At 41.3% G+C, this 17,296-nt stretch overlaps 1 protein-coding gene across 1 annotated transcript in view; it reads left to right on the forward strand.

Moving 5' to 3' along the window:
- The window catches only part of Dsb (scavenger receptor class B member debris buster), a 221,053-nt gene that overhangs the window by 199,654 nt on the left and 4,103 nt on the right, over window positions 1-17,296 (forward strand). The window contains exons 8-9 of the mRNA XM_076441851.1: window positions 4,450-4,704; window positions 5,770-5,888. Coding sequence (XP_076297966.1) covers window positions 4,450-4,704; window positions 5,770-5,888 — 374 coding nt within the window. The remainder of the gene's footprint in view (window positions 1-4,449; window positions 4,705-5,769; window positions 5,889-17,296) is intronic.

Raw genomic sequence — 17,296 nt, forward strand, 5'->3', positions numbered from 1 at the left:
GGTGATAAATCGTATCTGAAAAAGTTTGATCTTTGAACGTTTATTGTAACGAGAGTTTTTAATAGCTTTAATTAATATTATCGTTTTCGAATGTAATAGACATTTAAGAAACATTGTGCATTCGTTAAAAATCGATATGAGGACTTTGAGTTTTTAGCCCGTGAACAGCTAGAACGTCTAGTGGTGAGTGGCAATTCATGTCGGGCGAAGATATTTTGCTTTCTGGTTCGAAAAAAACGTCGACCACGCAAACTTGAAAGGGTGATTCCTCAAGATAAAAGTCTGCTCTTTCGCGTGGTGTAGTTCGATTTTCCGCTAAACCCTTATTTTTTGAGATAAATTCAAAAATATCCGCAAAAATTGGTGCAAAATTGGTGTCTCTGCGTCTTTAATGATTATTAATGTATGATAATGATGTACAATAATGATGATGTATTAATATTGGATATTACTGTATTCGGGAAAGTCTACAGAATCTTTTGCTGTAAAGAACAATTCAATATGTATTATAATAACATCACAATATTTGTTCATAGTTGAAAAATATGTGTTTTTTTAACTCAATTTTCTCAAAAACTGTACGTCTAGGAGAAAAATTAAGGACAGATTCGGAATCAGCGCGAAAAATACCATAAGAATCGCACAGTGGGAATCGAAATACTTTTTGGCTGTCGGACAGTGTAATATCTCGTTAACTATTAGGTTTACGACATATGAAGATGAACATTATTACACTCAGAATTTTATACTCTATCGATCTATAGTATAAAAAATAGGACATTCCATTTAAAAACTTAATTTGACATTGAAATTCCCCTACCCACTATTCTAGTCTTCAAAAAAATTAGACTATATGATTGTACCCTTCATACCGAACAATTTTTGTAAACAAATTTTGTCCGTAACTTCTGTGCGTCACAAGATATTTTCGTTATCAGATAAACGAAACACCCTATATACTTATTCTGTGCTACATTTCATTGCTCGGTTACGCTCCATTGTCTTTGGTGGTCAATTTCTCGAAGCCAATGTTGATTATCAACGGACCAATAGTGAGCATTCCGTAGATTAATTGAAACATGATTAGTGAATGTTGATTCGTCCGTAAACAAGACATTAGAAAAAAATTAACGATTTTGATGCAGTCCCCATTGACAAAAATTAACTCGATTTTGAAAATCGCTGCCGCGTAATTCCTGATGTAGTGATATGTGAAACGAATGAAATTTATGTCGGGCCAGAACTCGTGTTAGTACAGTCAACGAAAAGTTGTAGAGGGAGATGGAAAGAACACAATTTTTAACTTTGGGTCTTTGTTTGGACTAGTTAGGAGGTAAACGTATTAAAAGTCCCCACTCCTAGGAGGTGAGCGGGGTGCAGGGGGGCACGTAGAAGGTCCCTTTTTTCGGTTTTCCGCTTACTGAGGAGTTACAACTGAGGAGAGCTTTGCTCCTCATAGATGAGGTTGGTGGAAGTTCAACAGATTTCCCTCAATCTTCGCTCAATATACCAAGTGGTAATACTTCCGGATTAAATCGACCTGAGAAGACAACTCCCTAAGAACACTCCCACTCCACAGAAAATTGTACAACAGTTTATCAATCCCTGTGACTTCAATTCTTTTTACTTTGCCTTTTGTTTTTGTTTTTCATAAACCTACATGATTATATTCATATTATAGTATGCGTAATAACATAAAAAAAGATAATAAAGGTAATAAATAAATAATAACTTATATAACCTAAATACATAGACCATATCGAAGAGTGCAATGCACTCAAACTACAAAAAATAATGGCCAAATCATTTAAATTACATGAACTGCACAAACTTACCTCCATGAGTCGCGCGAATCGTACGATCCACGCGATTTTCCAACTTCGCTTCCGATCGCACGCGATTAGAATCGCGGCGATTTCAGTGTGCGGCTCTCCATTTATTTTCATTGGAAATCACGTGTAGGGGGAATCGCATGCGACTGGAATCACGTCGACCGAATCGACCCGTGTGTGGACGGTTCATGCGACGGACGCGATTTCAGTCGAGCCGATTTCAGTCGACCACGAATCGACCCGTGTGTGGACGGCCTTAGTAAATAAATCGCAGCGTCACCGGCTAGATGATGTTTGTAGACATTCCATAGCATTCAAGGACCTTAGCATGTTTACTACAAGTCTCACTGGTGATAAACGTATTCTGCTTCTATACTTTAGTTTTATACGTTTTTTCTGTTCGTGACCTTGAATTGCCTTGAATAATTATAGTCACTGAATTCGTAATGGAAGGTACTATCATTGTAGATGTTTAAGAAAAGGGTGGTTCCATTTAAAAAACGAAGGTGACCTTGATATCTGAAAGAAAAATTACATAAAGTCAACATTTTTTAGTGTCGCATGTGCCCCATTTTATCATTCAACTTTATCCTCAAGACATTTATTGTATCGTTGAATACAACAAAGATATTTGAGGTGATAACATTAGGTGTCTCACCCTGGTTGTATATTTCTAAAAAAATGTTCACAGTGTTGTTATTACAACAAAGGTACGGTAAGGAAAAAAATGTATTAAAAAATTATTTCATAATTAATAATTAATATTTAATAATATAATATTAATACCATTGTCCAACACCAAATTTGTTCCACAATTACTGTTGGGTGGTTCTTTTTTTGCGCTGATTCCGAATCTGTCCTTAATTTTTTTCCTAGACGCAGTTTTTGAGAAACGTGACTTTGAGAAAAAAAACATATTTTTCAAGTTTAAACAAATATTGTGGTGTTATTATAAAAGATATTGAATTGTTCTTTACAGCAAAAGATTGTGTAGACTTTCCCGAATACAGTGATATCAAATATTAATATTATGATTGTTTAAACATGTTTATACAGGGTTTATACTGGCGGCAACTCATGTCGAGCGAAGATATTTTGCTTTCTGGTCCGAAAAAAACGTCGACCATGTAAACTTTAAATGGTGGTTTCTCAAGATAAAAGTTTGCTCTATCGCGTGGTATAGTTCGATTTTCCGCTGGGTCCTTATGTTTTGAGATAAATTGAAAAACATCCTCAAAAATTGGTTCAAAAGTGATGTCTCCCCGTCTTTAATGCGTATTTATACATGTTTAAACAATCATAATGTATTAGTATTGCGTATCACTGGATTCGGGAAAGTCTGTAGAATCTTTTGCTGTAAAGAACAATTCAATATCTTTTATAATAACACCACAATATTTGTATAAAGTTGAAAAATACTTATTTTTTTCAGAGTCATGTTTCTCAAAAACTGTGCGTGTAGGAGAAAAATTAAAGACAGATTCGGAATTTTAGCGCGAAAAACTCTATAAGATCCACCCAACAGTATATTGTAAACATAAAAAAAAGTTGAAAGTAAGCTATATTGCGTCACAACATGGTAAACTATATTGCGTCACCCGGTATATTGTGTAATTTACGTTATCAACGACAAGCAAACATCAAAAACGAACGAACGACGAGCAAGAAGCGAACATCGAACAGCAGTCTTGTCAAGCCCGTCACCGCGAAACGTTAAAATAAAGTTAATTCGTTACCGTTTAACTGTTAGCCATCTCTTACAAATTTGTTGGACAGTATAATTAATGACTGATTCCTTTCTTATTCATTAATCAATGATTGCTGATTATTTAGTAATCAGTAGCCGCGATTAATGATTCGATTTTATCGTTTTGCCCAACTCTGTAGGAAATATAAATAGGAAATAGATAGTGCAAGAAATGTATAAAATAGGATTAGCATAAGTAAAATCCAAACGCAGGAGTGAAACGTAGAATTAAGATCGGCATCGTTATCGTTATTGTTATCGTTAGAGAACGCGAGCTTACAAAGGAATCATGTTGTTTATTTAAATGATATAATATTGCGTGCAATTTATGTAGCGAATATTACAGAGAAAGTAATAATACAGTAAAGTCGCGATATTTGTCAACGACCGCGTACGTGACTGCTGTCAGATGCCTACCCACTCCGCTGCCGGCTAACGCCGCAAGGCGGCGATGATTCATCTCGGCTCGGGTATATGTCGGGTAAAACTTCTTTATTTTTCATTATTTTTTATGGGACTTTCACCAACTTATTTCTGTCATTTTTCTGATTAAAATGACACCAAACACGATATAATTTCAACTGTATTTAGTGGTTTAATCGACGATGAAAGTTTCGGGCGCAAGGAAGGACAGCGTATAGAAAAGAAAGAGACGCGGAGAGTCGTACTCGCCGGCACAGTTCAAAGGTCCGTGCGTGGTCTTGCTTTACACGCGCTGTCCTTCTCTACGTTCGGCTCGGTCTTTAAATCTCAAAAAAATAGCTACCCGTCTACAATCGACGCAACCGAATTCCCTCGAGGCTTATGCGTTTATCGTGACAATACTGTGTATCTTTAATGTATTGTTTTCAATGAAACATTTAATTCCAGGATCTTTCTTTCCACCGCGTGAACAAACTGGCGCTGATATCGTCCATCTTTGGGATAAGGATATCTGTCGGACTTTGCCTTTACAATATCGCGGACCTACAGAAAAGTCAGGAATTAAGGCGGATTATTATACTCCTGTTGAGATGGTGTTTGGTCGACCAAACGAAACAGCTCCAGGAAATGAATGTTTTTGTTCCGATGATATGTCAACATGTCCTTCGGAAGGGCTGCAAAATATCAGTCCTTGTCAATATAGTAAGTATGATCTCGATTATGTCTACCAAACAAAAATTATTAACTAAAACCTCTTGGGGGTTACTCAGAAAGGTGACCTTGACAACATACGTCAACAGTCAAGGGCATTCACAGCCTAAACGTAACATTTACCACAAGTTCGTTATTGGATTAGTTACGTTTACATTTCTCGGCGACCCTGGCCCTCGAGATTCGCTGTCCTTTTCTACGTTCTGCAGAAGTCAAAGACTAGTATCCCTGGCCGACAAAAGTGTCCCTCGGACCCGTGATTTGGACAATTATCGATAAAACACTGTATTTTCAAAGTGGCTGTATTTTCCGATTTTAATTTTTGGATATGTCGACATTTCAAGTAACTTTTTCCTATACATCTGGCCTCGGAGTTAATGACTCGCGGCAGCTGATTTTCCAAAGCTACGCCCCCTTCACCCGGCCCCGTGTCTCGCTCCCCGTAGCGGACCTAGTGCTCGGAGCACGTCAAGCGCGTACCATAGGAAATATTCGTGACGAAATAAGACGACACTCATATCAATAGATTTCCATATTGTTAATCCGTTTTTTTCTGTGAGTGGTATCCCTGCAAGAGCTATGTTGCACGATAATTTTGGACAATAGATATTGAAAATTGATTTGGAAAATATATTCAGAAGATAAATTTTAAATATAGTTTTCAGTTGTATTGGCAAAATTTTATTCGCATATGAGATAACTAGTTTGTGTCTGCGATGTGAACAGATACACTACTGTGCAAAAGAAAGAAACACCCAGTATCATTATAAGATATAATGACAAACAATATCTTTATGTAGAAATTGTATAGTACGTTTCTTTTCTTTTCCTCCTTTCATAACTGCCACCAAATGATATTTCACGTATAGACTACTACGACTATAAAGTAATTCTTTCAGGCTCATAAGTTTAGGTTTTCAAATACTTTTTCCTTTCTTTTTTGGTACACCATTCACAATGTATAACGAAACATGTTCAGCATTACCGACCTAATTTTACATATATAGAAAAACAAATTGTAAACACAATTTTAAAGACATTTTTCGTATTTCACAGCTGCGCCAATCTATCTCTCCTTTCCACACTTTTATAAGGCGGATCCCAAATTACTAGACGCAGTTGAAGGTTTGAACCCAAACCAGGACCAGCATGAAACGTACTTCAAGATTCAATCGGTATGTATACTTTTAGCTAATAGAACAAATTACTTAGGGGTAAAATTGTAAACATTTTTTCAAAATGAGCATATAATAAATATTGTATGTACATTAATAAACATATAATAGCTTCAGTATTTCAGTAACGAAATAAGTTCGATATCACTCCGCAGAAGAAATTTTAGCTGCTCTTTTCCTTGCGTAACCAGAAATTTTTGCCTTTCTCCTATAAATTTTTGCCTTTTTCCTATTTTATACAGTAGATTTGGATCAGGAGATGTGAGAAATCCAAGTTTCGATCCTGGAAGATCAATGGTTCAAAAGTTATAAGTGTTTAAAGTTGAGCAATTTGCAGTGTTTTTGACAGGTTAGCCCCGCCATGTTGTGCGTAGTGACGATCGCGCGCCGCACACCGAGTGGAGCCGCTAGGTGGCAGTATAGGCACGCGGTAATGCCGATATTATAATTAATTACAGTCGTACCTCGATAAGTCGAATCTCAACGGAAGACCTAACATCTTCGAGTTATAGCGGTTCCGACGTATCAAACTCTTCGAATAAGAGAGGTTTACCCTACGAAAATTCGACTTACAGGGGGTTTGTACAAGAGTTCATAATTTGCTGATTGTAACTGTTTTAAAGAAAGAAAAGTTCAATTTTTGGAGATCAGTTATTTATTATATACATACATATTTATAGTAAGGTGAAGTGCCCTATGCCTGGACAGCATGTTTTTCTATTTTAAATTTTATCACTTTAAATAAACAAAAATAATTTTTTAAGAGTTTTAACATACAGTTTGTAAAGTAATTTAAAATTTAAAAAATCATTGTTTAGGTTAATATCTTAATTGTATTAACAAGAATAATTCAAACCTATAGTTGGACATATTAAATCCAATCTAAGCAAGTACCTGGACAGAAGTAAACCCTAAACCGGGACAAATTGAATTTACATCTAATCTGCAACAGACACTATAGTGCTCCAAGCACCATGGCCGCCACAGGGAGCGAGACGCTCGGCCGGGAGGAGTGGGGGTATTCCTTGAGAATGCCTCCGATCGAGCAAAAATTTGCCCATGCCTGATCTATAACATCGAACTTTATTAAATCTTTAATATGATGCACATATGAATATATTATTATTGTATATAACATTCTGCCCTTAATTTGTTGTGTAATTATCTTTTTTCTTTCGTGTAAATTATTATTGATTTCTTGTTCTTGTTTTTTTAAATTTTGTATCTCTCTTTTTCCTGCTTTTTTGACAAATGTTCTTCTTCTATAATTTTTTTTATTGCTCCTTTTTTCAAGATCTTTCGTCTGTCTTCGACAGTACAGTTGGTGGTCCTTTATTAGCATCCCCGAACTTAATTTTTTCATTTTATCATGCGTGCTTTTTGGAATCTTAAACTGGCCCACTGTATTGAGAGCTTGTACTTGTACGATGGATTCAACAGAATGAGATTCTTGATTTCTCTTCAATTTTTTATTTTTATTCAATCTTCTATTTTCCTTCAATCTGTCATTTTTAATAATATCTTTAGATTTTTGGCTTTCTCTTACTTTAATCTGTTTTTTTATGATACTTATTAATTACTTTTTTTGACTGGAATCCAAAGTTTTGTTTCTAGTGATGGCCACTATTAAATTTAATTTTTAAAGCAAGTTTACAATCTGAAATAACATTTTTTTAAGAACTATATCGACATGAATAATTAATTTTGGAGGTTAGGTATTAATACTGATAGATTTATGACATCAAAATTAAGTATTATTAACGTCACAGCCGGAACACATTTTCTACATACGTTATATAAGCTAATAGAAGACTACTTGTACGTACATTTAGTTAAATAATTTGCAAACAATGCGTTGATTTTCTTCACAAACGCGTGTCCGGCTTCTGGCGTAAGCACATTGCGTATAAGCTTAGAGTGAGACAGCTACTGTCATCGCGTCCCAGTATGGAGTACTTATATTTGAAAACAGTCCTAATATTGGACATCTAATATTTGGATTAATAATTATTATTTACGTTAAGTTTGATTGCCAATTTATTTTAAAATATCAATATTATTGTGCGTGATAATTATTTTTTGTCTGAGGGCTTAAATTATATCTTTTTTTCTAACAAAAGTTCGAACTATTATATAAATGTACATGATTCCCATGTAAATAGACTATTTTGTATACTGTTTTCAGATGAACTTTGAATTTATTTTTAAATTTCAATTGATGTCATAATGAAATAATATTCACACCTACTGTTGTGAGCTGACGAGAAGATCCCTGGCAGGAATGCGGTGACGTAGGCAAGAATGCGCACCCGATTGGTTGGCTTGGAGGGGGGGCGCCTAGGCTCACACGCAGTTTCGACTAGAGCGTTCTATTGGCCGACGCAGTCACCCCCACTACTCGAGTCGCGTGACGAAGAGAGGGAATCAGACGTACCCTAGGGCAGTGGTCGGCACGGAGGAGACTCTGCAGGCCGTTTTCGGCTCGCGCCGCCTCTTTTCACCGACCGCACGTCCCGTTCCCCGTAACGGCCCTAGTCCTCGAGGCAGCTCAGGCCCGTACCTATCCCAGACCGTATGAACTGTGCGTGGCGCATTAGGGCGACACCCGTATCAATAGGTTTCCACATAACCATTGAGGTACTATTGTAAATGCGTTTTTTTATGTGGGTTCCCCTGTAGGCCTATTCCACTCTGTTGCATGACAATTTCTGAAACTAACTTTGAACAATAAACACGGAAAAGAGAGAGAGAGAGATATATATACAGGGTGTCCCAAAACCCCTTCGACTCCGGGAAATGGGAGGTTCCTTAGGTCATTTGAAGCAACATTTTCCTTTGCACCAATGTCAGCCGGGGCTTTGTTTAGGAGTTATTAACGAAAAACACGGACCAATCAGAGCGCGACCTAGACGCGCGATGGCACGTTCAGCCCGTCGCGCCGGGAGACGAGCGTGGCGTAACGCCGCGATGCCGCAACGAACAAGAGTTTCTCGAGATTATGTGAATCTTCCCCGATTTGGATGAGCTTTGGATATGTTGTCAAGACCATGATTCTGAACAACATTTCCCTTTACAGTTTTTGTCGGTCGGCTTTAGTTTACGCGATAAATGTAAAAACTTGTAATTGTAAATCGATCGATTGTACTATCTTCTACCCGATTTGGATGAGCTTTGGATATGTTGTCAAGACCACGATTCTGAACAACATTTCCCTTTACAGTTTTTGTCGGCCGGCTTTAGTTTACGCGATAAGTAACTTGTAATTGGAACGAGGGAAAAAGCAGAAACTGATTGTATTAAAACCTCACTTATTCAGCCGTAAATCCATTTGCTGCTTCGAAATGTGTGTCTCTGGGTCACTCGGTGACGAACTGTACAGATGTCTTCAGGTATACGACAGTACCGAAAGCTAAGGGACGTACGGTCAGGTGAACGAACTGCACAGGTGGTGGTAGATAGCAGGTATACGACAGCCCGAGGGATGTGCGATCAAATCAACGAGATCCGGACTTTTCACTTTCACTTTCACACAGATGCCATGAAATTTTTCCACACTTAATTGCAATACCACAATTCCACAAACAATTGCAATATCATTTGTATTGCAGCACACATCACAACAATCAGATAACATGATCACTAGCGAACGTAAACTTTCTAAAAGAAGAATATCCCGAATTTTTCTTTCACTTCTCACTGTACGTTTTAGCACTGGGAACATTTCACGGCGACAGTCGATGCACTAAAATCCTTCAAAGTTGACGAATTGATCACTCACAATTATTTGGCACGTGTACGGTGTCCCTCCCTCTCGTTGTCCATAAATTAGTCTTATGGCCAGGCCGGTAATTGCACCGCTGGTGGTAGCTGTCAGGTACGCGATCGCAGTCAAATCCTAAGGGCTGCAAAAGGAGGGCTGCACGGCAAGTGCGTCTGGACGTTGACCTGGGTCAACGCACCTGTCACTTCAGTACGTGGCAGGTAGTTCTTGCCTCATTCCTGCATTGTATGTAAGCATTGAAAAGGGCATCTTCGTGGCCTTGAAAAGGGCCGATTAAAAGAAAAGGAGTTGGTGTTGCGTTAAATATTGGGGCCCTGAAAAGGGCCGATTGGAACTGTGACCCCAAATCAGTGCATCAGATGTTCGAAATGGCCGCCGTTCATCCGAATGCAAAGCTCGGCCCGCTGAATTGTCTGTTGAACAACTCTGTCAAGGGTTGTCCGGCTGATGTTCACAATGGCACCGTGAACTAGTGCAACCAACTCTTCCGGGGTGTTAACCGGCTGCTTGTACACCTTTTCTTGAAATGACATTTATTAAAGAAAAACAAAATGTAAGTAAACACGTGTACGATAATGAGTGGAAAATACCTAAAAAATACATGAAAATTGAAATTACCTTCAAATAGCCCCACAAGTAAAAATCCAGCGGATTAAGGTCAGGTGACCGTGGGGGCCACGCAACAGGACCACCGCGGCCGATCCACCTGTCCTGATAGGCTTCGTCCAAATGGGCGCGGACACTTGCGGCATAGTGCGCTGGCGCACCGTCCATTTGGAAATACATGTTCTGCCGGATCGCATAAGGAACATCGTCTATGAGATCCGGCAGAACATGTTCCAAAAAGATTCGAAACGTCGGGCCGTTCAGTCTATCGGGTAGAATGTACGGCCCGATTATGTGCTCGCCACAAATGCCGGCCCATAAGTTTACCGACCAGCGGGTCTGTGCTGCGCGTTGCCGAAGCACCCGCGGATTCTCTACGCTCCACATATGCGAATTGTGGGCGTTGAAGCACCCTTCTCTTGTGAAGAGTGATTCGTCGCTCCACAATATGCATGCGGGGAACGCCGGATTCCGCGACACTTCATCCAGCAGCCACCTGCAATACCGAAGCCGCCGGTCGAAATCCGCAGGTAGCAGTTGTTGTACCCGCACATATTTGAACGGGTGCATCCCACGATCCTGCAGAATTCGGTGTACCGACGACCGGCTGACCCTAGAAGTAAACATACATGAAAATGCATAAATCTATTGTTAAATTATATTTCTTTTCGCTTTAATGAAATACATGATAGCGGTGTACTTTTACTTACCTTGTTCGGCGACTGACGTCGCGCACGCTCACGGTGCCATCCTCTTCAACAATATCCAATACTTGTGCGACATGATCCGCGGACCTCGCTGTACTAAGTCGACCGGTGCCCACGCGATTAAAATCAAACCTCCCGAACGTCGAAAGTCTACGTGCCAACTGCCGAATGTAATGGGCTGACGGTGGTGGTGTGATGTGTGGCTGCTCTAGTATGATGCGTCTCGCAGTGGCAGCAGCATTGCCGTTGCAATGGATGTGCGTGGAAATCATTGCGTAGTGTTCTCGGTGAGAGTACATGATGCGACGTGGACTTGGACTAACTGCAGTTTTCCAAACAAGCTTCGACCACCCCTAAATATCCCTACCACGAAGCAAAACTGAGGATACAGGAACATTCTAAAAAACACGTGTTTTGCAGAAGTAGAAAGTGCAGCAGTGTGACTCCTACCTTTTCTCCGCGATAGAAAACAGGGATCCGCATCTCCGAAAGGGATTGTGTCATAAATCAGAACTCTTCAGTTACTCGGGAGTGTCCGCAGGACACGGGAATGGAAAAATTTTCTCTTGCACATGTTGAGTTTAAGAATTTTTTGGGCCGTGCAGTTAGGTCCTAAAAGATTTACGGTGTGCACCGCTTGACCTTACCGAGGCAGTCTAGCCGCGATGTAGGAGGCACGATACAGGAATAATGCAAATTACGCTGCCTTCCAGCAGTGTGTGACTCCCGCCTTTCCTCCGCGATAGAAAACAGGGATCCACTTCTCCGGAACGGATTGTGTCATAAATCAGAACTCTTCAGTTACTCGCAGGGACCCTAACTGTTATAACCAAAATGAAAAAAGTCATGGAATAACAATTATCGATGAGAGAAATTTATTTCGATATGATCAATGATCAATTCTATGAATAAAAAATTTATGAGATAACTTATTAATGATGATAACTATTATGTGCGATCGATAATGCGATCGATAGATTCCATGACTTTTTTCATTTTGGTTATAACAGTTAGGGTCCCTGCGAGTAACTGAAGAGTTCTGATTTATGACACAATCCGTTCCGGAGAAGTGGATCCCTGTTTTCTATCGCGGAGGAAAGGCGGGAGTCACACACTGCTGGAAGGCAGCGTAATTTGCATTATTCCTGTATCGTGCCTCCTACATCGCGGCTAGACTGCCTCGGTAAGGTCAAGCGGCGCACACCGTAAATCTTTTAGGACCTAACTGCACGGCCCAAAAAATTCTTAAACTCAACATGTGCAAGAGAAAATTTTTCCATTCCCGTGTCCTGCGGACACTCCCGAGTAACTGAAGAGTTCTGATTTATGACACAATCCCTTTCGGAGATGCGGATCCCTGTTTTCTATCGCGGAGGAAAGGTAGGAGTCACACTGCTGCACTTTCTACTTCTGCAAAACACGTGTTTTTTAGAATGTTCCTGTATCCTCAGTTTTGCTTCGTGGTAGGGATATTTAGGGGTGGTCGAAGCTTGTTTGGAAAACTGCAGTTAGTCCAAGTCCACGTCGCATCATGTACTCTCACCGAGAACACTACGCAATGATTTCCACGCACATCCATTGCAACGGCAATGCTGCTGCCACTGCGAGACGCATCATACTAGAGCAGCCACACATCACACCACCACCGTCAGCCCATTACATTCGGCAGTTGGCACGTAGACTTTCGACGTTCGGGAGGTTTGATTTTAATCGCGTGGGCACCGGTCGACTTAGTACAGCGAGGTCCGCGGATCATGTCGCACAAGTATTGGATATTGTTGAAGAGGATGGCACCGTGAGCGTGCGCGACGTCAGTCGCCGAACAAGGTAAGTAAAAGTACACCGCTATCATGTATTTCATTAAAGCGAAAAGAAATATAATTTAACAATAGATTTATGCATTTTCATGTATGTTTACTTCTAGGGTCAGCCGGTCGTCGGTACACCGAATTCTGCAGGATCGTGGGATGCACCCGTTCAAATATGTGCGGGTACAACAACTGCTACCTGCGGATTTCGACCGGCGGCTTCGGTATTGCAGGTGGCTGCTGGATGAAGTGTCGCGGAATCCGGCGTTCCCCGCATGCATATTGTGGAGCGACGAATCACTCTTCACAAGAGAAGGGTGCTTCAACGCCCACAATTCGCATATGTGGAGCGTAGAGAATCCGCGGGTGCTTCGGCAACGCGCAGCACAGACCCGCTGGTCGGTAAACTTATGGGCCGGCATTTGTGGCGAGCACATAATCGGGCCGTACATTCTACCCGATAGACTGAACGGCCCGACGTTTCGAATCTTTTTGGAACATGTTCTGCCGGATCTCATAGACGATGTTCCTTATGCGATCCGGCAGAACATGTATTTCCAAATGGACGGTGCGCCAGCGCACTATGCCGCAAGTGTCCGCGCCCATTTGGACGAAGCCTATCAGGACAGGTGGATCGGCCGCGGTGGTCCTGTTGCGTGGCCCCCACGGTCACCTGACCTTAATCCGCTGGATTTTTACTTGTGGGGCTATTTGAAGGTAATTTCAATTTTCATGTATTTTTTAGGTATTTTCCACTCATTATCGTACACGTGTTTACTTACATTTTGTTTTTCTTTAATAAATGTCATTTCAAGAAAAGGTGTACAAGCAGCCGGTTAACACCCCGGAAGAGTTGGTTGCACTAGTTCACGGTGCCATTGTGAACATCAGCCGGACAACCCTTGACAGAGTTGTTCAACAGACAATTCAGCGGGCCGAGCTTTGCATTCGGATGAACGGCGGCCATTTCGAACATCTGATGCACTGATTTGGGGTCACAGTTCCAATCGGCCCTTTTCAGGGCCCCAATATTTAACGCAACACCAACTCCTTTTCTTTTAATCGGCCCTTTTCAAGGCCACGAAGATGCCCTTTTCAATGCTTACATACAATGCAGGAATGAGGCAAGAACTACCTGCCACGTACTGAAGTGACAGGTGCGTTGACCCAGGTCAACGTCCAGACGCACTTGCCGTGCAGCCCTCCTTTTGCAGCCCTTAGGATTTGACTGCGATCGCGTACCTGACAGCTACCACCAGCGGTGCAATTACCGGCCTGGCCATAAGACTAATTTATGGACAACGAGAGGGAGGGACACCGTACACGTGCCAAATAATTGTGAGTGATCAATTCGTCAACTTTGAAGGATTTTAGTGCATCGACTGTCGCCGTGAAATGTTCCCAGTGCTAAAACGTACAGTGAGAAGTGAAAGAAAAATTCGGGATATTCTTCTTTTAGAAAGTTTACGTTCGCTAGTGATCATGTTATCTGATTGTTGTGATGTATGCTGCAATACAAATGATATTGCAATTGTTTGTGGAATTGTGGTATTGCAATTAAGTGTGGAAAAATTTCATGGCATCTGTGTGAAAGTGAAAGTGAAAAGTCCGGATCTCGTTGATTTGATCGCACATCCCTCGGGCTGTCGTATACCTGCTATCTACCACCACCTGTGCAGTTCGTTCACCTGACCGTACGTCCCTTAGCTTTCGGTACTGTCGTATACCTGAAGACATCTGTACAGTTCGTCACCGAGTGACCCAGAGACACACATTTCGAAGCAGCAAATGGATTTACGGCTGAATAAGTGAGGTTTTAATACAATCAGTTTCTGCTTTTTCCCTCGTTCCAATTACAAGTTACTTATCGCGTAAACTAAAGCCGGCCGACAAAAACTGTAAAGGGAAATGTTATTCAGAATCGTGGTCTTGACAACATATCCAAAGCTCATCCAAATCGGGTAGAAGATAGTACAATCGATCGATTTACAATTACAAGTTTTTACATTTATCGCGTAAACTAAAGCCGACCGACAAAAACTGTAAAGGGAAATGTTGTTCAGAATCATGGTCTTGACAACATATCCAAAGCTCATCCAAATCGGGGAAGATTCACATAATCTCGAGAAACTCTTGTTCGTTGCGGCATCGCGGCGTTACGCCACGCTCGTCTCCCGGCGCGACGGGCTGAACGTGCCATCGCGCGTCTAGGTCGCGCTCTGATTGGTCCGTGTTTTTCGTTAATAACTCCTAAACAAAGCCCCGGCTGACATTGGTGCAAAGGAAAATGTTGCTTCAAATGACCTAAGGAACCTCCCATTTCCCGGAGTCGAAGGGGTTTTGGGACACCCTGTATATATATATATATATACATATATATAACTTTGACAAATACTTCGATAACCGTTTCACTGATTTCGATTCCCTTAAAAATGATTTCAGACTATTTCATAACCCCCTCGCGGCCATAATCGAAGAACAAGCTTCCGAGTATCAAGAGGAACTTCGCGATTTTCATCAAAAAGTTCCTCTGAAGACTAGGGAAGAAAACAGTGTCGAATTTTTTAAAATATTAAATGAATCAAGATATCTTCTCCTCAGAAATTTCGCACTGAGAATTTTTTCAATGTTCGGATCGACATATCTGTGCGTATGTTCGTTTTATAAAATGCGGAATATTAAATCGGAAAAGCGCACCCGGTTGAATGACGTTTCTTTATCGTCTGCGATGCGAGCCGCGACATCTAATCTTCCATTTGATATATCTGATATTCCGAGTACATCTAAACGTCCACGAAGAAGTTCGTCTGAATGACTGTTTAAAATTTTGGCAATGGAATTAAGAAGTAGTTCTCTCTCTCTCTCTCTCTTCCGCATTTATTGTTCAAAGTTAGTTTCAGAAATTGTCATGCAGCAGAGTGGAATAGGCCTACAGGGGAAACCACATAAAAAAAACGCATTGACAATAGTACCTCAACGGTAATGTGGAAACCTATTGATACGGGTGTCGCCCTAATGCGCTACGCGCAGTTCATACAGTCTGGGATATGTACGGGCCTGAGGACTAGGGCCGTTACGGAGAGCGAGACGTGCGGTGGGAAAAGGAGGCGGCGCGAGCCGAGAGCGGTCTGCAGAGTCTCCTCCGTGCCGACCACTGCCCTAGGGTACTCAGTGAGGGTACTCAACGGCGTAGGCACAAAATTCAGAATACTGCTGAAAAATTGTCATGACGTAAAACTTTCTTATTTTCCTATTCTTATTATAAAATGTTCAAATCAGTATTGACATTAACATTCTACAGCACATATTAATAATCGTATATATATTATAAGCTCTCTCTCTCCCGCTCTCTCTCTCGCTCTCTCTCTCTCTCCCGCTCTCTCTCTCGCTCTCTCTCTCTCCCGCTCTCTCTCTCTCTCGCTCTCTGTCTCTAATGCTAAAAGCTAAAAAAAAAAGTATAAAAAAAGTTACCACGACGGGACTCGAACCCGAGTCCACGGCATAGCAGTTCAGCTCGCTGCCGCTACGCCACACCATTACTTACAATTAGTAAAAGAGTGAACTATGTAAACTGACATGTTGCGTCCACAAAACTTTAATTTGCAAATATCTTGAAAATTACTGAATAGTTGCCTCTATAATGGGGTATATTCGTAATCAGGGGAACGAGATCTGTAACTCTGTAAAGTCTCAACTAAATCTGTGACGCGAAGGCTTTGCATTCTCCTTGTGTAAATTGTCACTTTTCATGACTGCAATAGGATCCTCGTATTCACGGCATTGAATATTGGCTGTAAGTCGTGAAACATCGTAGCCCTCTGTAAATACGGGAATCCTACTACTATGCGTCGTGTGACGTTGCAGCTGAAAGGGCGTGGTCACGCGGCGAGTACGGGACCGTCAGAGGTGGGGGTAGGCGGCGAGTACGGACCGTCAGAGGTGGGGGTAGGCGGCGCTAGCTGGAGACCTCTCTTGCCTCTGTGCCCCCCCGGGGATCTTCTCGTCAGCTCACAACAGTACGGGACAGTCAGAGGTGGGGGTAGGCGGCGAGTACGGACCGTCAGAGGTGGGGGTAGGCGGCGCTAGCTGGAGACCCCTCTTGCCTCTGTGCCCCCCGGGGATCTTCTCGTCAGCTCACAACAGTACTTGTAGCTAAGAGAGAGAGAGAGAGAGAGAGAGAGAGAGAGAGAGAGAGGCCTCAGAATATATAATATAATTATTTAATCTCTGAATTACTGATTTTACTATGAAAATTCAATTTCCAGATTTAGGTATCACTTTTGGACTGTCCAGACTTAGGGCACTTTACCTTAAACATAATCTACTAAACCTACCGTCACGAGACAGTAAACCTTTGCGCATCTCGCCCTAATTGGTTCAAGGAAGTGGAGAGTGGGTAGTGGAGTGAGAGATGATAGGCTCGCTGCACCCCCACCATCTTCTAAGCTGCGCGAAACGACAAAAATGCAACTGCACTTTTTTTTAAAACGGAAACCTACATTTTTG

The sequence above is a fragment of the Lasioglossum baleicum genome, chromosome 17 (assembly GCF_051020765.1).
Source record: "Lasioglossum baleicum chromosome 17, iyLasBale1, whole genome shotgun sequence".
In the NCBI taxonomy this organism is placed as follows: Eukaryota; Metazoa; Arthropoda; class Insecta; order Hymenoptera; family Halictidae; genus Lasioglossum; species Lasioglossum baleicum.